The 23,002-nt window shown below is 46.0% G+C and overlaps 2 protein-coding genes and 1 non-coding gene across 4 annotated transcripts; 2 read left to right on the top strand and 1 right to left on the bottom strand.

The window, feature by feature from the left end:
- The first annotated feature begins 856 nt into the window (after positions 1-856).
- On the top strand, positions 857-960 carry LOC120643301. Its single transcript, XR_005662981.1, has one exon. It is a non-coding gene; the product is annotated as a small nucleolar RNA R71 (small nucleolar RNA).
- A 5,200-nt stretch (positions 961-6,160) lies between these two features.
- LOC120640611 (protein Rf1, mitochondrial-like) lies at positions 6,161-8,704 on the top strand. 2 transcript variants are annotated; one of them, XM_039916504.1, is made up of 2 exons: positions 6,179-7,527; positions 8,215-8,704. In XM_039916504.1, exons 1-2 carry the CDS (start codon positions 6,366-6,368, stop codon positions 8,493-8,495), a joined length of 1,443 nt encoding a protein of 480 aa, XP_039772438.1. In that variant the 5' UTR covers positions 6,179-6,365; the 3' UTR covers positions 8,496-8,704. The 2 variants fall into 2 exon arrangements, with proteins under 2 accessions (XP_039772437.1, XP_039772438.1); XM_039916503.1 differs by having other exon boundaries at positions 6,161-8,704.
- Positions 8,705-8,945: 241 nt separating this feature from the next.
- LOC120640041 (transcription factor BHLH148-like) lies at positions 8,946-14,061 on the bottom strand. The gene is made up of 3 exons (XM_039915937.1): positions 13,630-14,061; positions 12,906-13,137; positions 8,946-9,115 (listed from the first exon to the last, which is right to left on the bottom strand). Exons 1-3 carry the CDS (start codon positions 14,059-14,061, stop codon positions 8,946-8,948), a joined length of 834 nt encoding a protein of 277 aa, XP_039771871.1.
- Between the last annotated feature and the right edge of the window lie 8,941 nt (positions 14,062-23,002).

Raw genomic sequence — 23,002 nt, 5'->3', positions numbered from 1 at the left:
TGCCACCATGCCATCCAAAACGTCGTTTCTTGGGGGATTGTACCTGCCTGCATTGTTATTGCGTGGTGGCCTCCGGGACGAGCTACCCCGTCTGGTGAACACCATGCTGACATTTTCTATGGGAGTCTCGGGTTGCCCCAGGATCTTTCTGCTCTCAACAGCAGGTAAAGCGGCAGCAATTTGCGCAAGCTGGGTTTTGATCATTTTATTGAAACTTAACTGATTTTTAAGAGTTGAAGATAAAGTTTCAAGCTTTACATTTAAACTTTCCAGGGATTTGTCATTGGCCAAACTTTTTATTTATATTTTTATTAATTTAGCTTGGCCAAGAACAAGTTCTCTCAAGGGAGGTTGGTTCGAATTGAAATTCGAATTATAAGAAGGATTGTAGTTATTACCTCCCTGAAAAGGTGGACATGGCTGGTTCCACCCCTGGCCTCCTTGTGGTGGACGGTACCCGTTGTTGTTATTGTTGTTGAGGTAGGCGCAGTCTTCACTAGTTTCGGGGCAGTCATTCCCCGAATGTCCGTTATTGCCACAGACTTCGCACGTGAAGAGCGAACCCATGGCGTATATGGGAGCATGGATTTGTTGTTTGCTCCCTTCCTCCATCTTCTTGATGAGGAGGTCCAGCTTTGTGGCAATTATATCCGTCTCTTTGACGGTATGCATGCCCTTTATGCGGGGTTGGAGTCGTTCATCGCTCCAACCCTAGTTGGAGACCATCTTCTCGACCAATTCTTTTGCTTTGGCGATAGTCAGGTCGAGGAAGGCTCCTCCAGCAGCGGCATCAATATTGGCTCGAGATGTCGTTGTGAGCCCGTTGTAGAAGCTTTGCAGGACGAGCCACTCGTCCATGCCGTGGTGAGGACAGGCCAGGATGTATTCCTGAAGCCTTTCCCAAGCTTCTGGGATGGATTCTATCCCCGTCTGCTGGAAACTTGATATTTTCCCGCGCAGGGCATTTGTTTTGCCCAGCGGGAAGAATTTTGTGAGGAACGCCTTGGAGCATTTGGCCCAGGTATCGATGTATTTTTCCTTGTAAAACCACTGTTTCGCCTTCCCCAGGAGGAAAACGGGAAACAGACGAAGCTTGACAACGTCGGCGGCGACACCCCGTATGACAACGGTGTCGCAGAGCTCCAGAAAGTCCTGCAAATGAGCATTTGCGTCCTCGTTCGGCTTGCCACAGAATGGGCTAGCCTGCACCATGTTAATGAGGCTTGATTTTAGCTCGAAGTTCATGTCCCCGACGTTGATGTTGGGGCCAGTGGCCACATTGTCGGTGGAAGGGACGGAGAACTCGCGGAGAGTCTTTTCAGCCATAGCCTCAAGAACAAGTGGTGCTTCCTGAATGGGTTCTTGTGCCGGGAGGATAGCGAGAGGAGGAACGACGTGAGGTCGTGCCCTTCTCACGAGCCTCTCTGGGTTGTCTGTGTAGTTTTCCGACAGGGAGAAACCAGTCATACACTACCCCTGTCTTCTTTCAAATAAAAAATAAAAGAAGACAAAGTGACATTAGCCTGAAAGAGTAAAGACTATATTCTGAGTACAAGGCCTAGATTAATATCAGTACAATATCTTTGTTCACATGCCGTCCCCGGCAACGGCGCCAGAAATGCTTGTTGGCATTTCTTAAGTCGATACCAGGTTTGCGATGACCTTGGTAACAACCTCAGAATTGCCTGTTAGCAGTCCTTAGTGAAATCACTAGAAATGAGGGCGCCAAACCCATCCTAGCAACTGCACCCAAGGGGTGCCACTCTCGTGGTATAATCAATACGATTACAGATGGATCCGCAAGCGCACGGATATACCGTTGTAGCATTTCACCCGGAGAGTAAGGGTATCGTCATTTATTTGTGTCCCAAAGGACGGCAGAGGCAAAGGTATTGTACTTAACATTAACCATGACATTGTGCCTCAAGCAATAGGCAAAACTCTAACAGGGGTAAGTCCAGATAAATAATAAGCAAGGGTAATGCGACACAGCACACATCCAAACTCCAAGAGGAGAGAACAAAAGAGAGAAATGGCAAAACAAAGGAACTACTCTACTCTACATTAAGTCAGCTAGAGATTAGGCTAGGTTAGATGTCCTAGTGCTTCTATCCAAAGCTGGGGTTATGTTAGGACATGGTTAGGACTGCAGGTGCCAGAAAAATGGGATAGCGGGGAGAAGGTCCCGCACCGGAGTACATCCAGTCTCGTTACCTCTTTGCATGAACTCCTACACCAAACCCGAACATCGGGGAGTACGCTAAACGCAACACCGCTGTTATGCCGGACAGACAGGGCTGTCACCACCTGCCGTCACCCCAGTCACATTGTGGAGCACGGTCATATCCGAAGGATCCCGCATACCCGAGCACCACGCCCGTGTATGAAGTCACTACTCTAGTGCCCCCAGGTCTCCCACCCTTCGGATGGACGAGTAAAACACTGGAGCAAGCCCGAAAGCACAACGAACCTCTCTCCGTACCCGGATCATCTGGCCTAACAAAGACCTTAGCATAACTCATGAACGAACTAAGCATGGATTGATAAACTATCAAGATAGTAAAGCAACCATGACATATCTCTATATTATGAATAGAAGTCTGACAAATCGGATACAAAGCCATACCGGGAGCCGAGGATTGCTCAACGACTCCGAGGACGACTTGCTCGCTAAAGAAGAACTAGCCTAGCTCCACTACCTAGCTAAGAGAGCAAGAGAGAGGAGAGCCTTCTTGGAGAGAATGGAATTAATTGTGTGTGTTGAGGGGGGCGGGGGAAGAGGCCCTATTTATAGCTCTAGAGGTCGGTTTCCCGCCAACACACATATGGAAGGTGATCAGGTGCCTTGGCAACCACTCCTCCTCGAAGTGCACCTGAATGGGAACCAGGCCAGGTTCGGCCGACCCAGGGGGTCAGCCGACCCCACCTGGCAGCCTCTCGGCCTAATCTTCTGCTGGATGGTATATTCTTTGATCCTTATCCTTATCCTCTGGTGCATCTTGCGTGGAGGCCCCGTTTCCTCTGACATGTGGGCTCTCTTTGTAAGGATGTGATGCCGGATGCGATATTCTGCGTAGTTGTATGATGCTGCTGCGTGTTTTCATCTTATTCTGCTCCTGCTCATCTGAAATGTACAAAACTCGAAAACAACTGTGGAGCAAGATTAGTGATACAAATATGTGAGTAAGGCATGTAGTTTTTCTTTATTATTGAGTATAGTTGACGGGTGAAAATGACACTTAAGCACCATCAACAGAAAGCCCAACCCAACCCCGGCCATGTCCAGCGAGTGAGCGAGCGCGTGTGGAGCTTCCTTTCTCATCCACACACATAGCTTGGAGAGGCAAGGATAGCCTCACTATTTAAGTTAGCCATCCTCAACTTCCACAAGTAAGATGGAACTAAAGGTTTGCACCACTCCTACACTTCCTCATGCTCACATGAGCCTTTGAGATTTATTTGAAATTAGCTGAAATGTTCATTGGGCCAAGCCCAAATTCCCAAATTCCAACAGTTTCTGGGTCATTGGGTTGAGGCATGTTGTATATATGCTCTTTGTGGGAGATTTTTATAAGGTGGGACTAAAAATTACGCCACATTCACCAGGGCCGATGTTTGAGAAATGGTGTCTTTGACCCCGTTTTTTTGTGAGTATGTTGTGACCTATTGTTTATTGGAGTGCCTTGTAAAAAGGAAGCCATTTATCTATTATTTGATCAACAAGCAATAATAATAATAATAATAATAATAATAATAATAATAATAATAATAACAATAATAATAATAATAATAATAATAATAATTCTGATTGTTTAATTATGGTCCCAGTTACTATTATTTTCTCACTGAGATTTTAGCGAAATATTATTGGTAGTATATATCATTTCTTCTTTTGTTCATCAAAATTAGAGTGTATCAAACATCATTTGTCCAAATAGTTCAACAGTTCTGTCTGAAACTCTGAATGGCAACGAAACAGACCACACCATTTTTCAGTGTACATGATTGTAGCTGACATGCTCTCAACATGCTGAGTCTGTGAAACAGCTATGATGAATTAGTCCTTTTAAAATAGTTGGTTTTGATATACAGATTCCAAAATTAAATGCGTAAATTGAACTTATGAGGAAAAAAAATTACACCAGTCCATCCAGACAGACAATTGCACAAATCTGATGACTAATGAAATTTTTGCAAATAAATTAGTATTGTAACATAGATAAACATGCTTGGACAGGGTGCACATCATTCAAAGCAGAGATTATTCAGTCATTTCCCCTGTATTCAGTAAACTGGAATCTCCTCTGCATACTAATCACTAAGATAATCAAGGAGAGCTGCCAATGGCAAGTGAGATTTCTTGAATACATATATTTGTTAATCAAAAAGTTGCTACTCTGAAGATATAGATCTCGCACCTCAAAATAAGAATAAAATGACATGCTAGTTTTGTCCTTTTGCATCAGGCCTTAACGCCTCTCGATTATCAGTTATTTTGTTATGTCACAGGCGTAGTTATTTTGGCTTACAGAGTTCTTTTTTCCTTCATTCGCAAGCATATGAAACTAGTGATCTGTTAGTCATGTGTGTTCATGTAGGGCCTATACTCATATATACAAAGGCACATATGGTTGTACCTGCTCTTGGATTTATGAAGTGATCATTTGTAATTGACATACGGACTGCAGGGGAAAAAGGAAAGCCAGGAGCACACTGGAGTGAATGAGTGATGCACAAACCAAATTTCTTGTTTTCATGATGGAGGAGTATCATCTCTCAGCAAGATACTGTTGTCAGAATGGATGGACTAATAAAGAAGGTTGGAATAGCATGGCCACACGCTTGAACAACAAATACCCTGTGTCCAGTCCAGGTTCACAGGGGCGGAGCTAGGTGTAGTCGTCGATGTCGACTTCTGGAAAAATCAATATCAAATCACTGTTCACCTAAAGAGCTGACACCAGCACTCAGTAGAGCTGACATCGATGACTGCGGCTGCTGGCTCCGCCCCTGCAGGTTCACCGAGCCGGAGATCAAGGACAGGGAGCAAAGACCGAAGAAAGATCATAATATTGTGAAATCAATTATGTCCAAGAGTGGATTTGGTTGGAACCCTGAAATAAAAATGGCAATAGCCATTGATGAGAAGTGGAAGAGTTGTCTGAAGAACAACAGAAGTGGGGAATTATAGGCCGTTTCCATACTGCGATGGTTTATATGATATTTATGATGGTATGTTTACAAATCCTGTGAACCACTAAGCTAATTACTTGTTCAATGCTGTTTTATAAATCTTTATTACCTTGCATATTATCAGGTAAGGTAGCAGAAGGGAAGCGATGAAGAAGGACAACAGATGGGCAGTCTGTCAGAGAAGGGCAACAGAAACCCATCCTCACAAGAAGATAGTATCCCTGAAAGTGGTACAGATTTTGGTATGGGATCACCTGATACAAGCAGAAAAGCTACAGAATTTGACTTTGATCTTGGAACGAGGATGGGATGAACGCCAATGCTACTGATTCAACATATGGTGACTCTACTCGTGTTCCAAAAAATAGCCAAAATCCTAGTACAAACTAAGATGACAGGTTTGAGAACTCTGCACGGAGTGGTACGAGTCACCGTTCTAAATCAGCTGAGAAAGGTCCTGATAAAAATAGACCAAAGAAAAACAAGGATGCTGTGCTCGAAATTCTTGTTACCTTGAGGAAAGAGGAGCTTGAGAAATTACCCCAAACAAGTGAACGGGTTTGGCTACGGGTGTCTTTTTCTTTCACTTTGTTATATCCCAACCAAACATAGCTCGGGTGAACAAAAATAATAAAAAAGCCAATTCGCTTCGAACCATCGGCTCCTGCCAGTGGCCTTCTCTGTACTAGGAATCTGTACTAGGAAGTACTACGAAACTTTGATCGCTAATTATGATGTTAAATAAAATTAATTTATAAAATTAATTCCAGAACTCCTGTGCTAGGAACTCTGAAGAATTCAATGAGACCTTTGACGCATGATTGGAGGATAATTACTGTAGCATCACTGTAGCCAATCATCGATTAATTACCGTCATTAGATTCGTCACAAAAAATTTTACTCATCTTTAAAAAAAATTTACAAATAGATTTTATTTAACACTCTATGCGAGATTATTTTTTCGGCTCGTGTGCACTAGAAACACTCTGGGAACCAAAAGGCCAGTGTGGCGGCGCAACCTCTTGACCTCTTCCTCCATATGTACTCAGTGCGGCGGCGCCGTCTCCGGCCAGCCGCACTCACCGAATACGGCGGCGCTCGCGGCCGCTGGACTCCGCTAGAGCGCGGCACCGTCGCGCGGGCGCACACGAGGCGCCATACCCGACGCAGCAATGTCGTCCGGGGCCCGCATCTCCTCCTTGTTCGCCGCCACAGCCGCCTCGGCGTCTTCGCGGCCTCCGCGTTCTCTCCTCGACGCCCTGTCCGCCGCCACTGAGCGCGCGCGCGCCGGGACGCTCCGCGAGGCGGACGCCCACCACCTGTTCGACGAATTGCTGCGCCAGTCCGCGCGCGTCCCGGAGCGCGCGCTCTACGGCTTCCTCGCTGCGCTCGCCCGCGCGCCGCCGTCCGCCGGCTGCGGCGACGGCCCCGCCCTCGCCGTCGCCCTCTTCAACCGCGTGTCGAGGGATTCAGCCGCCCCGCGGGTGCTGCCGCCAACGGCCCACACCTATGGCATCCTGATGGACTGCTGCCTCCGCATGCGCCGCCTGGACTTAGCGCTTGCCTTCTTCGCTCGCCTGCTCCAGACGGGCCTGGGAGTCGATGCCATCGCATTCACCATCCTCCTCAAGGGTCTCTGTGATTCAAAGCGATTGGACGAGGCTCTCGACATGCTGCTCTGCAGGATGCCTGAGCTTGGGTGTGTGCCCAATGTTATCTCGTACAGTGTTCTTCTGAAAGGTTTTTGCAGTGAGAAGAAAATCCAGCAAGCGGTTGAGCTGCTTCAGTTCATGGCCAAAGAAGGAGGTGTCTGCACGCCCGATGTGGCATCGTATACTACGGTCATCGATGCTCTCTTTAAGGAGGGTGAACTGGCTAAAGCATGTGCTCTGTTCCACGACATGGTGCAGCAGGGGATTTCACCTTGTATTGTGACGTACAGCTGTATTATTCATGCACTATGCAAGGCCAGAGCAATGGACAAGGCAGAGATGTTCTTCCGACAGATGGTTGATAAAGGGGTTCATCCGGACAGTGTTATATACACTAGCATAATCCATGGATATTCCACTTTGGGTGAAGTAGATAAAGCATGTGATCTGTTCCATGAGATGGTGCAGCGGGGAGTGAAGCCAGATCTAGTCAGCTACTCGACTCTAATTGCTGCACATTCCAGATTAGGGCGGTTGGAAGATGCTATGCATGTATTCACTCAGATGATTGATCACGGAGTGCCACCTAATGAGGCTGTTTACTGCTGCTTGATTCAGGGCTTCTGTACTCATGGTGATTTGGTGAAAGTCAAGGAATTAGTTTCTGAGATGATCAGTAAAGGTATGCATCTTGATATCGTGTTCTTTAGTTCAGTAATAGATAACCTTTGCAAAGAAGGAAAAGTTATGAAAGCACAACTTGTATTTGACTTCATTAGACGTATTGGGTTGTCCCCTGATATCATTATGTATTGTTCGCTGATGGACGGATATTGCTTGATTGGCGAGATGAAGAATGCATTGAGAGTACTAGATTCTATGGTGTCAGCTGGACTCGAACCTAATGCTGTAACTTATGGTACACTTATTAATGGCTATTGTAAAAGTGGACAAATTGATAATGGACTGAATATTTTCAGAGAAATGTTGCTTAAGAGTGTCAAGCCCTCAACTATTACATACAACATAGTTATAAATGGGTTATTTCGGGCTGGGAGAACCATTGCTGCAAAGCAAAAGTTCCATGAAATGATTGAAAGTGGAATACCAGTGGATATTGAAACATATAGCACTGTTCTTAATGGACTGTTTGAAAATAACTGCTTTGATGAAGCAGTCACTCTGTTCAAGAAATTATGTTCAATGAACGTGAAGATGGATATCGTAACTTTGAATACTGTGATTTCTGGAATGTTTAAAGCTAGGAGAATAGAAGAAGCTAAGCATTTGTTTGCTTCCATACAAGCCTATGGGCTGGTACCTTGTGTTTTGACATACACATTAATGATGACAAATTTTATAAATGAAGGGTTGCTGGCAGAGGCAGATGATATCTTTTCTGCAATGGAGAAGAGTGGTTGTGCCCCAGACTCTAGACTGCTAAATACTGTGGCCAGGGCATTAGTGGGAAAAGGTGAAATAATCAGGGCTGCAAATTATCTTGCTAAAATTGATGAGAAAAATTTCTCACTTGAAGCTTCAACTATTGAGATGCTTATTTCTCTCTTCTTAAGAAAAGATGCATGGCAGGAACACATAAAATTGTTCCCTGAAAAGTATCAGTTTCTTATGGGAGTCTCCCACATTTGACACATTATATATGTATTTAATCCCCAGTGTATACTCTTGAGTTTTGTTTTTCACAAGGGATACTATCAGCATAAAATTAGTCAGCCAATGATCCTTTCCTTTTTGTTCCTTTTTGTGTTGAGGGGACAAGAATGTATTGTTGGGAAGTTTTTGTCTTGTTGTATGGTGACCACCATGGTGCTTAAAGGAAGGAGTGAAGCCTAATTTAATCACCTAGGCGTCGGCTGTAGGAGATGCGCCGGCAGATGCCCGAGGCGGCCTTGACGGCGGTCGACCTCGGCAAAGGGTGGCGAGTCCACGTCCCGTCGGACGGCCACCAGCAATCACGCCGGTTTGCTGCTATCTTCATGCACGAGCAGGGTGTTGTTTCCACGGTCGGCGACCTCCAACTTTGCGGCAGCGATGGTAGGGGAGGCGGTTTCCTCTTTGTCATCGGCGGGGACGCACTGCCTAGCGCCACCGCTTTTCGCTACTGGCCTCCGCGAGGACGTCTCCGCTGGTCGCAGTCCCGATTAATTCCAGGTAGCCGTACTCGTGCACCCCTCTCGTTCCGATGGTCTCCATGGGATCTAGGCGGTGACATACGTGCAGATCCAGCACGTGGATGGTGTTCGCCGTATCTTCAGGACTCAAAAATAAAGAGTCGCGGTTTATTTAAAATAAGCCGAGATGTAAAAGGCTGGTTCTTAGGTGTTTGGTTTACGTCTAGTGGAGTCATTGTTAGGTTGCAGCTCGAGGACGAGCTGCATGTCCAGGTGGGGTGTAGTGTTAGAAGAGTCAAGGGCCTATTGGGCCTTAGCCCATTATGGTTGATTAGTCGCTTGCTTAGGGGTCAAGTAAACCTCTCTTTATAAGGAGAGGAGATGTATCAATCTAATCAAGCAAGAGATTAGAAGGAAATCCCTTCTCTCTTGCCGGCCGTGGGCAAAGCCCGGCGGCCGGCCTCCCTCGGCGCCCGAAACCCTAGCAATCGCCCTCTCGCCCTCTCTCACGATCTGCAGCCCAACAACAGCCATAACAGGGGGTTCTTAGCTGGATGCAGACAAGTGCTAGGACTTGATGGGTGCTTCTTTAAAGGGGCTTGCAATGGAGAGCTACTTTGAGCACTGGGTAGGGATCCTAACACAGATGTATCCTATTGCATGGGTTGTGGTAGAGAAGTAAACCTCTGAATCTTGGTATTGGTGCATTAGTCTACTGCAAAAGGATTTGAACATTGCTGCAAAATGGAGAAGGCTGGGTGCTGATATCTGATCAACAAAAGGGTCTCCTAAATACAGTTAGTGAGTTGTTGCCACATGTTGAGCATAGGGTGTGCAAAAGCCATATTTATGCAGATTGGAGGAAAAAGTATAGAGATCAGAAGTTTCAAAAGCCATTCTGGAGTTTTGCCAAGGCTTCCAATATGGAGATGTTGAACTATTGTAAGGCTCTTCTAGCTCAAAAGACACCTGAAGGTGCTATAGCCATGATGGACACAGAACCAATCCATTGGAGTAGAGCCTGGTTTAGGATAGGCAGCAATTGTGATAGTGTGGACAGCATGTGTGAGACTTTCAACAATTGGATTATTCCTATTAGGGCTCATCCAATAATTACTATGCTTGAAGGAGTAAGGTGCAAGACCTTGGTCAGAATACAGGAGAACAGATTGAAATCCGAAAAATGGACCGGAAGGATCTGCCCTGACATAGTGAAAAAAAATACACAAATATATTGAATACTCTTTTTTTTGGGTAATAAATATATTGAATACTCTGGTAAGTGCTTGTCAACATGGAATGGAAAGGATGGGTTGGTTTGAGGTAAAGCATGGACAGAAGAGGTATATAAGGTAGATGTACAAAAGATGACATGCTCTTGCAGGTTATGGCGGCTTGCTGGCATCCCTTGTTGCCGTGTAACTTCTGCACTTCATCTTATTTCCAAGAATCTAGAAGAATATATTGCAAATTGGTACACCATTCAGACTTACAACAACATATACGAGCACTGCATGTTGCCAATGGAGGGTATGTCAAGTTGGCCAATATCATATCATTCAAGACCTGTGAGGATGCTAGGAAGGCCAAAAAAGGAGAGAAGAAGAGATACATCTGATTCTAGGAAAGGAACCAAGTTATCAAAGGTTGGTATTAAAATGAAATGCAGGCTTTGCAGAAGTGAAAAACACAATCCATGGACATGTCCAAAATACCCAGATAGAGGAAAGAAGAATGTCGTGAGGAAAAGAATGCAGGCTGAAATGGCATCTCAAGCTAATGGAAGTTCGGATTCAGTGGTGAGCATTACTGGCGCTGATCAATTTTCGTTCCGTTCTTTCTGGTTAAGTTCCTTTTTTTGCTCAGTTCCTTTCTGCGTTTATAGTGCCAGGTTACTAATGGAAAGAAGAGTGCTGGTAGTAAATGGGTCGCTGCAAGTGAAAAGCATCTGAAAGAAAGTACAATATTCTATTTTTGTCTTTAGACTGGAGTACAATCACATGATGGGACTGCCATGAATGTGTCAACTTACCGTTAGAATTTTGGATGATGCAACTCTAAAGGAGTCAACTGATCATGACTGCACTATGGAACATGCAAGCAATTTTGTGGTACTTTGAACTAGGCCCGGCCCGGGGTGGGGGGGGGGGCCGGGCCCCCAAAATCATGGGGCCCCAAGGGTATGCATGCAGTAGCAGTACCCAGCAGTAAAATATGAGGCTGCATAAACGGAAGGAAACGAAGTTGGGCCCAACGTCCAAGCGAAACAAACGTCGCAGGCATGCAGCGCCGCGGTTTTTTTATTTTTATATTTTATATTTTCGTTTTTTTATAAAAATATATTTTCGGTTTCGAAATTTACAGGAATATACTCCGTCCGTCCCGCTGCCGGGCGGCGGAGACCTGGTCGCCCCGCTGCGGGGCGCCAGGGGCTTTTCTGTAAAAATTTCGCGAAAATTTTTGCAGAAAAGCCCCTGGAGGCCGCCCAACAGCGGGGCAGCGGGCCCCGGCTACCCGGCAGCAGGGCGACCGGCTCCCACACCCTTATATAAGGGTTGGCGGGTCCTCCCACCCCTCATTTGCATCATTAAAATTCCAGAAACCAAAAAAGAGAGGGAGGGAGGGAGGGAGAGAGACGAAGCCCTGCCGGATTTTTGAGCCGGCGACTGCAGGTAGCCAAAATTCTTCTACGCTTTACAAATAGATTATGTTGTAATTATTTTTGTTGACACAGTAGATTAGCAATCAGATTAATATCATTATTATGTGGCAAGATATGTCGAGCAAGCTTCGTTTTCAAGTTCATTATGGTGACTACTATATTTCTCATGATGCGTATGGAGTAAATATATCAGCTTTTGAACGCAGAGAATGCGGAATAGATAAACCCTTAGAGAGGAGTTTTGGTTCCATACGCAAATGCCTTCACGAGATATTCAATGTGAATCGAAAGACCTATTTCCTAACCGTTCAGACTGTGACGAATTGGGCAACTGAAGGAGATTTCTGAGAGTTGATGCTTATAACAAATACCGAAGAATGACAGACTTACATGCATGCAGCTCTTGACCGCGGGTGGCCTCTTGCAATGCTAATTCAGATTAACCAGAAGGCAGCTAATTTCTGTGAAGGGTCAACAAGTGCATCATCTCATATGAACCAAGCAGTGGAACAAAAAAATGAAGATTCGAACATGCATGTCATAGAACCTGAGCCGCAAGGTATAGCTGATCAGGTAGGAGAAAAAGAAGATCAGAATGTGCATGTCATTCAACCTGAGCCGCAAGGTTTAGCTGATGAGTGGGAGCAGATACCTGGAATAGTAGAAGTTGTAGAGAATGAAGACTAGGAGGCTCGAATAATGGAAGAATGTGTGGACTCATCAGACGATGAGGACTACCCGTTGCTAGGTGAGTGGCGAGACAAGGATTTTGGAAATCCAGTGATACAGGATATTAGGAGTAATGAGTACGAATACAGACAGAATGAGGTTGTGCAGGGGGTAAAGTATCCTAGCATTGAAGCTGTGAAGGATGTTGTGAAGCTTTGGGCGATATCGTTGAGGAATGAATTCAGAGTTGTGAAGTCTAGCAGCAAAGAATATGAGGTGAAGTGTATCAATGGCGATTGTACATGGCGAGTACATGCCTACAAGGGCAAGTACAAGACACACTGTGAGTGTTCAATTGTTACACCATATAGATGTAGATTAACTGCTGTTGCGCAAAATCACCGTAACATCACATCCATTTTCTTGGCCAAGAAGATGTATGGGGTGATTCTCGACAAAATTGATTATGAGCCAAAATTGATAATTAGGGGCATAGACGACCGTTTTCAATACAAAATCAGCTATGCAAAGGCTTGGCGGGCAAAACAAAAGATGTTTGAGATGAGGTTCGGCACATATGAGACATCATATGATAACCTGCCTCACATGCTGTCAGCAATTGTGCAGAAAAATCCTCGCTCTCGTCTCGCACCTTCACCACCATGTCCCCGCCGGCGGCGTTCCTCGCTGCTCCGGCTCCACCAGAGCGCGCGCGGCTGCTGGCAGCCCGCTCCAGCAGCTCCTGGTTCCTCGCGCGGAGCCACCCCCTCCGCCCCTCGAGCTCCCTGATGTAGCCCACCGCCGTGCCGACGATGTCGTTCTTGCCACCCTACGTGCGCACAGGTACCAAACCGGCCCAAATTTAAAATTTAAATTTAAATTCAAAAAAATGAAAAAATTCCAAAAAAAATTCCTAAAAATACTTCAAGGTGCAACAAATCTAATAGTGTCAAATTTTCAAAAAAAATGCATTCATTTAGTATAGTTTGCGAGGATTTGAAGTTAAACAAAAAAAAGCGTGCATACAAAAATATACAAATACAATGTAAAAATAGTGCAAAAGAGGGTTAAAGGGTTCATTTAGACTAAAATATGTTATACAAACATTTATTTAGTATACTTTGCGGGCATTTGAATTTAAACCAAAAAAGAAAAAAATTTGAATTTGACCGGTTACCAGTCAAACCGGCCGGTAAACCGGTCTAACCGGCCGGTATACCGGTACCGACCAGTTTCCGGCCAAACCGGACCGGTATACCGGTACCGGACCCGGCCGGTTTGGCCGGTCCGGTCGGTAATAAAAACCATGCTTGTGACTCACTTTGGACGACGCGCTGGGGGGCAGGAGCGCGTGGAGGTCGGCGAAGCCCTGGCTGAGGCGCTCCCGCCGCAGCCGCTCGCGCATGATGTGCCGGAACCGCGAGCTGCTGTGCGGCGGCAGCGGCACAACGGCAGCCTCGTTGTCCGCGGGCGCCGAGTGCGCAGCTCCGGCCGCGGCGTCGTCACGACGAGCAATGCGTCGCAGGTAGTAACCGAACATCCTCCGGTGCACGTTCTCTCCGCCGCCGGAGTTATTGTGCCGCCTGCACTCGCGGCCCATCATCATCAGGCGCGACTCCAGCAATGTCGGCCGCCGCTGGTACGCCTCGAACGCGCTGCCCGCGGGCGGCTCCGGCGGGAGGACCAGGCCGAGGCTCATTAGGTATTTCTCGTCGGCGCTGTCTTGGCCCAAGTAGAAGAACGGATCTGCCATGGCCGCAAGCGCTGGCGTGCCGCTCTCATGTCCCGGTCCTTGGAACCGCGCGCGCCCGTGCTCATATACGTATCCAGCCACGCACGCGGCGGCAGAAGGTTCCACTTCCACCAACAAGCTAAGTCAAATTGGCGCAGCTTGTGTAGTCTGACCGGTCGCCAGGCGACGCGCCCGGGCATGTTGAAAACGCTCCGCGTAGAATAATTTTGATTACCTGCAATCGCCGGCTCGAAAATCCGGCATGGCTTCAACTCTGTTCCTCCCTCCCTCTCTTTTCTTGATTTCTGGAATTTTAGTGATGCAAATGAGGGGTGGGGGGACCAGCCAACCCTTATATAAGGGTGGGGGAGCCGGTCGCTGTCACAGAACAGTCCAAATAATACCAATCAAGTGCAATAATTAACACTTAAACTTAATCCAGAATTACTACACTCAACCAGTACACTCGGAATGCCTGTTGTAACCAGGATCGATTACACAGGAACTCTCGCCAAAAGACAAGCACAGATGATTACCGGCAACAAAAGTGTTCAAAATCCTTTACAACCAGAGGTTATAACAGAAGTACCAAATTAATTTACAATAAGAGCTTACAAACCAGTTTTACAATTCAAATCTCAGAGTTCAAATGCAGCGGAAAGTAATTTAGAGTTCAAAACCTGATCCCAAAATACAATATGATAGATAGCATCGACGACAAAGTACGAGCTTCACATCTTGCCCACTGATGTAAGGCTCACCTGCCCGAACTTCACGGAGAAGACAGGACCCACTCGACCGACCAACCCGGAGGAAGTGGTTGACCGATCCACGAGGCACAGACCTCCTCGAAGTCCTCCGGAACGCATCCTGCTAAAATATATTACAACAACAAGACTGAGTATTCTAATACTCAGTAAGACTTACCCGACTATTGGTATATACTTAGCCGACTCCTAAAATGCAGGGCTTTTTGGCTTTGTAGTTCTTTTGCTGAAAAGCCGCTATTATTGGGTCCATACTTTCATTCTTTTAGCACAAGTTGAGTTGGCAGCTACGACTAGGTTCGCCAGAATTTCTAAAGCAAACATGGTTGAACATATCATCTTATCAAGGAATCATAGCCATAAGTCCAACTTCCATCTTTCTGTCTTTCCGATCTTTACTACGATGCGACTCATTGACTAAGGCTCTCATATCCGTGAGTAACGGCGAATCGATCCGATTTAACCTTGCAAGGTAGACCTAACTCACACACCTAGTGCAACCCCGGAGAGTCACACCAAGCAACTGTTCCCATAATTACCTCAAAATCTGACGCGCGGCCGCAAACACTCGGATGATGAGTCCCGCACGTGCAAACACCCGGTGAACCCGTGGACGACTACATCACCCGCCCTCGCACCACGCCAGTGTAGCGGATGGAGAGTCAGATTCCGTTGCAATTAGGTAATTAGTTTACCGGTTTCGACTACCTCCTACTTCCGGCATGTGGTTAGTACTGTTCAATCCTCAGTCAAAGGGCCAACAATGGCACGGTCCTCAATCGACACAGGCGGAGGCTCATATTTCCTTCATTCCATAAGCATGCCCAACTTGCCTCCACCCGGTCTCCAATTTCATTCTTACAGCATTACTTCTGACTTCTCTTACTGAAACCAGCAACCTATCTCTCGCGGGTGACGGGAAATCACCCGTCTTCTACCGGGTTTACTTAGCATAGCAATGATAACGATAAACTGAACTAGTAAGACACTGGGTATCCAAGATTATGCATCTATGGTTCCAATCAATTCCTTGAACGTAAATGCACAATACTTTAAGTAAAACATGGAGTACTTAAAATAAAGGATATGCTCCGGGGCTTGCCTTGCAGGTCTGTAGGGTTAGTGAGTTCTTCTGGCGCTAGCTCAACGGCTTCTCCTGGCTGCTGCTCTCCTGCTGGTAGCTCCTGGACTGGCTCGGCTACCAGCTCGTACGCTACTTCGGGTTCAACATCTATAGATAAGAATGATGCTATGCATGAGATTTATAAAGAGATGCTATGCAATGCAAAGCAGTAAACATACAAGAATGCATGGATAAAATGGATAGCAACAGTCATAACTATGGTTCAAAGGGATGGTTCAGTGCTGAGATGGATTCTTGGTTCAAATGTCTTTTAGCCTGAAGTGTCTCCATAAAAGGAAATACTAGTGAAAACACTTGACCAGAACAAGCTTAGCTCCAAGGTCGAAAGGACGTATTTAAAATTTTTGCTACTACTAACAAGATCAAGCGAACCCATCTAGCAACAGTGATGAATCTACCCATTTCATGGTTCTACCAGATAGATCATGAAAGTAGAAAGCTACAGAAATTGGTTTTGCCATTTTAGGATTTTTCTACCAATTTCTACGAATTTTGGAAGTTTCAGCACACAAGATTGAATAGTGAACCGGTTGGACCGGTCCACTACACCGGTCAAGACCGGTCCAACCGGTTGGGCGTAGCGGTCAGACCGCTCTCGCGAGCGGCGCTCGCCCCAGAATAGAGCACGCGCGCGCGGCCTGCTGGCGGCGGCATTCCCGCCGGCGAGGTTCAGAACGGCGGCAAGGGAGGACGGGAATAGGTCCAGCAGGGTTAGGCGGCCTCCGTGCGTGCGGAAGTGGCGTAGGAACTCGGCCCAGGGCGCGGGGCGACGAGCGGGTGGCGGCAAGTGGCGGCGCACGATGGCGAGCCGTCTTCCCGGCGGTGGCAGCACCCAAATCGAAAAGGGAAGTGGCTGGGGAGGTGGAGTAAGGCATGACAAAGCTCACCGCGACCTTGATTCGAGTCGGGGAAGGGCGAAGATGGGTCGGCGGCGAGAGGGGCGGAGCTCCCGCGGTAGGGTTTGGGTGGTTGACATCGGCGGCTTTGATTCCGTCCAATAGAGAGCAAAATCGGGCACGTGGTGGGGCTGTGGAGGTGCGGGGTGAGGTGGATGGGCTTCGGGATGGCTTGGGCCCGAAGAACGGCGGCGAGACGGCCGGCGCGATGAGCAGCTCTGCTCCACCTGCTTGCTTCGCGCGGGCACAAAAAGGGAGAAGGGGAGACGAAACGGCATTTGGATGGTGATGTGGCGGCGTCGCTTAAGCGGTGAGGAGCTTCCCCGGCACGGCGACGCGTGGAGGCGCCAACGCCGAGATCGGCGGTGAACTGGGCGAAACAGGGGTTCACCGGTCTGACCGGTGCCCCAAACCGGTCTGACCAGTCCCAGCTCAAAATTTCAGATTCAAAGTTTGCACTGCCCAAACTCAAATTTTTCTTTTGGAACTTGAACTTTGGCCAAAATAGAAGTTGTAGAGGAAGAGTAGTTCTACAATTTTGGTTTTAGGCGAAAATTGATTCGAGGCTTAAATTAGAGAGAAAATCTTGAGCCAAGTTACTAATAACAAAACTCACTAAAGAAGCTGAAACCTGTTAATAACCACTCAAGTTCATGATTAGCAGATTCAGCACTAGATTAGCACTAAAAATTAACACCGGGGTGTTACAGCCTCCTCTCCTAAAAAGAATCTCGTCCCGAGATTCAGGATAACGGAATTAAGGCGGAAAGCTCAAGTGTGAAGTACCTTGATATGAGTTTAAGAATTCCGGATACTTGGACTTTAGAAACTCTTCTTTTTCCCATGTCGCTTCATTCCCAGAGTGATGACTCCACTGAACCTTATAGAATTTGATGGTAGTACGACGAGTAATCCAATCCTTGCGATCAAGTATCTTGATAGGACGTTCAGAATAAGTGAGGTTAGATTCTAACTGAATGTTGTCACAGTCAATGGCTTCAGTTGGAATTCTCAGACATTTCTTCAGTTGTGACACATGGAAAATATTATGAATCGCCGAAAATTTTGCAGGAAGATCCAATCGGTAAGCTACTGGACCACATCTTTCTGCGATTGGGTATGGACCAATGTAGCGGGGAGCTAGCTTGCCTTTTACTCCAAATCGCTGAATACCTTTCCAAGGCGATACCCTCAAATAGATGTGGTCACCGATTTCAAAAACAAGTGGGTCACACCGCTTATCCGCATAACTCTTGTAACGGGACTGTGCAACCTTCAAATTCTCTTGAATAAGTTGAACTTGTTCTTCGGCTTCCTTAACTATGTCAGGTCCAAAAATAGTCCTCTCTCCAACTTCGGACCAATTCAGAGGAGTACGGCATCGACGACCGTATAAAGCTTCGAAAGGTGCCATTTTTATGCTTTCTTGATAACTATTATTATAAGAGAACTCAGCCAATGGCAGGCATTCATCCCATTTCTGCTTGTACAATAAGACACATGCATGAAGCATATCTTCCAATATCTGATTTATTCTCTCGGTTTGACCATCAGTTTGAGGGTGACAAGCAGAGCTACGAATTAGATGAGTTCCTAAGCAAGTATGTAACTGCTCCCAAAAACGAGCAATAAATTGACTTCCACGATCTGAGATAATGGTCTTGGGTATACCATGCAAACATAAGATGCGCTCAATGTATAACTGAGCATATCTCTTCGTAGGATAGCAAGTATTAACTAGAATGAAATGTGCTGACTTGGTCAATCTATCAACCACAACCCAGATAGAATCATAACCCTTTTGTGTCCGAGGTAATCCAACTATGAAATCCATACTAATATCTTCCCATTTCCATTCAGGAATACTCAAGGGCTGCAGGGTTCCAGCTGACTTAAGATGACTAGCTTTAACTCGTCAACATATGTCGCATTCAGATACATACTTAGCAATCTCTCTTTTCATTCTCGTCCACCAAAACCGCTGTTTTAGGTCCTGGTACATCTTATTACTGCCAGGATGTATCGATAGCCGTGAGAGATGAGCTTCATCTAAAATTTGCTTTCTGAGCTCCAAATCCTTAGGCACCACTATGCGGTCCTCAAACCATATTACACCCTCGCCATCCTGATGGAAACATTGTACTCTCGGATCTGCTGCTTTTATTCTTCTCTCAATTTCTTTTATCCCTTTATCTTTCTTTTGTGCTTCAATAATCAGATCACGAAGAGTAGGAGTGAGTTCTATATGGACCAAAGTACCAGAGGGTACAATACTCAAATTTAGCTTCTCCATTTCAAAGCAAAGAGACTCACTCAAAGGTATAGCAGAAAGACAATGACAGTGAGCATTGCGACTTAACGCATCCGCAACTACATTTGCCTTCCCTGGATGATAATGCACTTCTAGCTCATAATCTTTAATCAATTCAAGCCATCTTCATTGGCGCATATTCAGATCAGCTTGAGTAAAGAGATACTTAAGGCTCTTGTGATCTGTGTAGATATTGCAGAGTGTTCCGATAAGATAATGACGCCAGATCTTCAGAGCATGGACTACAGCTGCTAATTCAAGATCATGTGTGGGATAGTTCTCTTCATGACGCTTGAGTGATCGAGAAGCATAAGCAATCACTCGATTTTCTTGCAACAAAACATAACCAATCCCGGTGCCAGAAGCATCACAATAGACATCGAATGGCTTTGTAGTATCAGGTTGAGCTAAGATTGGTGCTGAAGTAAGTAGAGTTCTCAACTTCTGGAAGGCTTCCTCACATCGGTCACTCCAGTGGAATTTGGTACCTTTCTTGAGAAGTTCGGTCATAGGTTTAGCAATTCGGGAAAATTTTGGTATGAACCGACGATAATATCCCGCTAAACCCAGGAAACTCCGAATTTCAGGCACTGAAGTGGAGCTTTCCAATCCAGCACATCTTGTACTTTACTGGGATCAACGGAAATACCCTCAGGCGTGATGACATGGCCTAGAAATGGAACCTCTTTTAGCCAAAATTCACATTTGCTGAATTTGGCATATAACTGATGTTCTCTGAGACGCTGAAGTACTATATGGAGGTGCTGAGCATGTTCTTCTTCTGTCTTAGAATAAATTAGGATATCATCAATGAATACCACCACAAATTTATCCAGCTCTGGCATGAATACCGAATTCATGAGGTACATGAAATAAGCCGGAGCATTGGTTAAGCCAAAGGACATAACCAAATATTCATATAGACCATAACGAGTGGAAAATGCAGTCTTTGGTATATCAGATGGCCTGATTTTGATTTGATGATAACCAGATCGAAGGTCTATCTTTGAGAATACCTTAGCACCAGCTAATTGATCAAAAAGAAGATCGATACGAGGGAGAGGATACTTATTCTTGATTGTGACCGCATTCAAGGGTCGATAGTCCACACATAATCTCAACCCATGATCCTTCTTCTTTACAAACAAAGCCGGAGAACCCCAAGGTGAGGTACTTGGTTGAATAAAACCTTTATCTTGCAGCTCTTGCAACTGGATTTTTAATTCAGGCAATTCACTAGTAGTCATTATGTAGGGTCGTCGAGATATTGGTGCGGTACCAGGTTGTAATTCAATAACAAACTCAATATCCCGGTCTGGAGGCATACCAGGTAATTCCTCTAGAAACATATCAGGATACTCACAAACTACAGAAATCTCTGCTACAACCTTCCCTTTTAGATGATAGATTGCCTTGACGGATAGATCATGTTTAGGAAGAGGGATATCCAAAGAACCATATGCAGAAGAATAGATTCGGATAATACGAGAAGAAATATCAAGGATAGCACCATGTTTTTCCATCCAATCCATTCCCAATATGACATCTATCCCTTGATTTGGAAGAACAATGGAAGAGGTTCGGAAAAATTTTCCACCTAGGTCAAGGGATACACCCCGAACAAGTCGATTGGCCCTTAACTGTGCACCCAGTGCATGAATAGTATAAGGTCTATCCATGTGTGTTACTGGCAGATTAAGCCGTGCTACGCATGCCTCACTGATAAATGTATGCGATGCACCAGAATCAAATAACACAACAACAGGGCATTGGTTGATGGAAAACATACCCGTCATTACTTGAGTACCCTCAGTAACCTCCTCTAGTGCAGTGTAGTTCACGCGACCGATCTTTGCAGGTACAGTCTTCTTCTTATTGTCTTGGGTACTAGAAGTTGAAATTGCCTGCGTGGCATGGGACAATCACGTGCGAAATGCCCAGGAAGCCCGCAGTTATAACAAGGATAGTTGCTGGGCCGTACAAATTGTGAAGCTGGAGGTCTCTGCCATTGTTGTGGCGCATGGAGATGGGGTACAACTGTCTGCTGCTGTGGTGGCCTAGCAACCCAACGACCTGGCTGCATAGGGCGACTTGGAATTTGTTGAGTCTTTGTCTGCACCAGCCTATATCTCTGTGGTGCACTGTTGGAAGATCCAACTGGTGCCTTCCTCTTTTTGTCGGCCTTATGAGCTACTGTGGCATCTTCTTGAGTAATGGCCTTATTAACTAGCTCGGTAAAGTTAGCACATGTGGTTAGAGCTAGTTTGTCCTGCAGCTTTGTATTCAATCCCCTCCTGAAGCAATCCCGCCTTTTTTCATCACGATCCACATGGAAGCCACCATACTGGGATAGCTGATTGAAGGTCTGCGCATACTGCAAAACAATATTGTTTCCTTGCTTTAATGCTAGGAACTCTGTCATTTTCCTTCTCATCAAACTAGTGGGAATATGATGGGCTCTAAATGCTGCCACAAATTCACCCCAGGTGGGATGGGCATTGGCAGGGAGCAGAGCTTTTTGGTTATCCCACCATATTTTTGCCGGGCCCCTCAATTGTTGTGCTGCGAATGCAGTCTTATTCACCTCTGAGCAATCCAGAATGCTAAATTTGTCTTCGATGGTGTGAATCCACGCATCTGCCTCCAGTGGATCATTTGCCTTATGGAACAAGGGTGGTTGAGTGGCAAGAAAACCGACGTAATCAGTCCCTGTAGGGGGTGCTTGTCGGCCTCTACCAGCCTGACTCTCCACCAGTTGTCTCCGTAATTCGGTCTGCTCATTGCGGTCAGCTATAAGGGCCGCAACAGCCTGAGCCAAGAAGGGAGGTTGCGGTGGCTGTGCTCCTTGACCCCCGATTCCATGGTTAGCAGCGTTGTTATCGCCCATCTATAAAAGCACCATCCCTCGGTTAGCTATTCCGCTATTAGGACTAGTTCGTGCAAAATAAGGATGTGCATAGCTAATATAACCACTCCAACAAAAATTATCCTACTCTCACTATAATCCTATTATCCATTTAAATTTGTGCACCACAATATCTTTAAAATAATGGTAATAACTTTGCACAAATTAAATTTCGAGCTGCATACCCCCAACATATGGCTCATAATCAAAATTTACATCACTCACAATGACACCCACATACCATCAACAGATCGTAATCATGCATCAACCTTTGAGATAACAGCTTTTAGAAAAAAGATCACAATCAACTTATTTATTTTCAACAGCAGCCATGCCAGAAACTGTTTGCCTACATCATCACCATCCCGGTGGAACCACAACACACCACACTAACAGTGGCAAAGGTCTATCATACATGACTCAAGTCACTGAGTCCCAAAAGAATTTCTCTACCCAAGGTTAGCCTAAGGCGTCACACTAACCATCCTAGCAAACTACGCAAAAGTTAGGCTATCACGAGGGGAGAAATTTTGCCCTCTGACTACGTCCTCACAGTGTCCCAGGTCCAGACTCCACTCCGGACTCTCCCTGGATCTCCTCAGGCTCCTCATCTTCTTCCTCGGAGTCCTCCTCAGCCTCAACCGCTGCCATGTCTGCAAGAGCCTACACCTGAGCCTGCACATCATTGACCAGCTCATGTGCCTCCTGCAACTGCCCCTCCAGGTGCTCAACCATCTGCGTCCTGTTTGCCAACTCCGTAGTCAGCTCCTGGATCCTCAGCTTCCTCGCATGAGACTTGGCCTTTAAAGCTCTAATTCTGTCCGTTGTGTCATTCATGTTCTGCTGACAAATATGAGCTTCACGGGCCTGGCTTCGACACTCCACATTCTCCTCACGAAGTTGCTCGTACATGTGAGCCAAAGCTGTGGAGTAACGGAA

Source organism: Panicum virgatum, chromosome 7K (assembly GCF_016808335.1).
Source record: "Panicum virgatum strain AP13 chromosome 7K, P.virgatum_v5, whole genome shotgun sequence".
Lineage (NCBI taxonomy): Eukaryota > Viridiplantae > Streptophyta > Magnoliopsida > Poales > Poaceae > Panicum > Panicum virgatum.
Note: the sequence above shows the minus strand (reverse complement) of the source record. Positions and strands in the feature narration are given on the sequence as shown.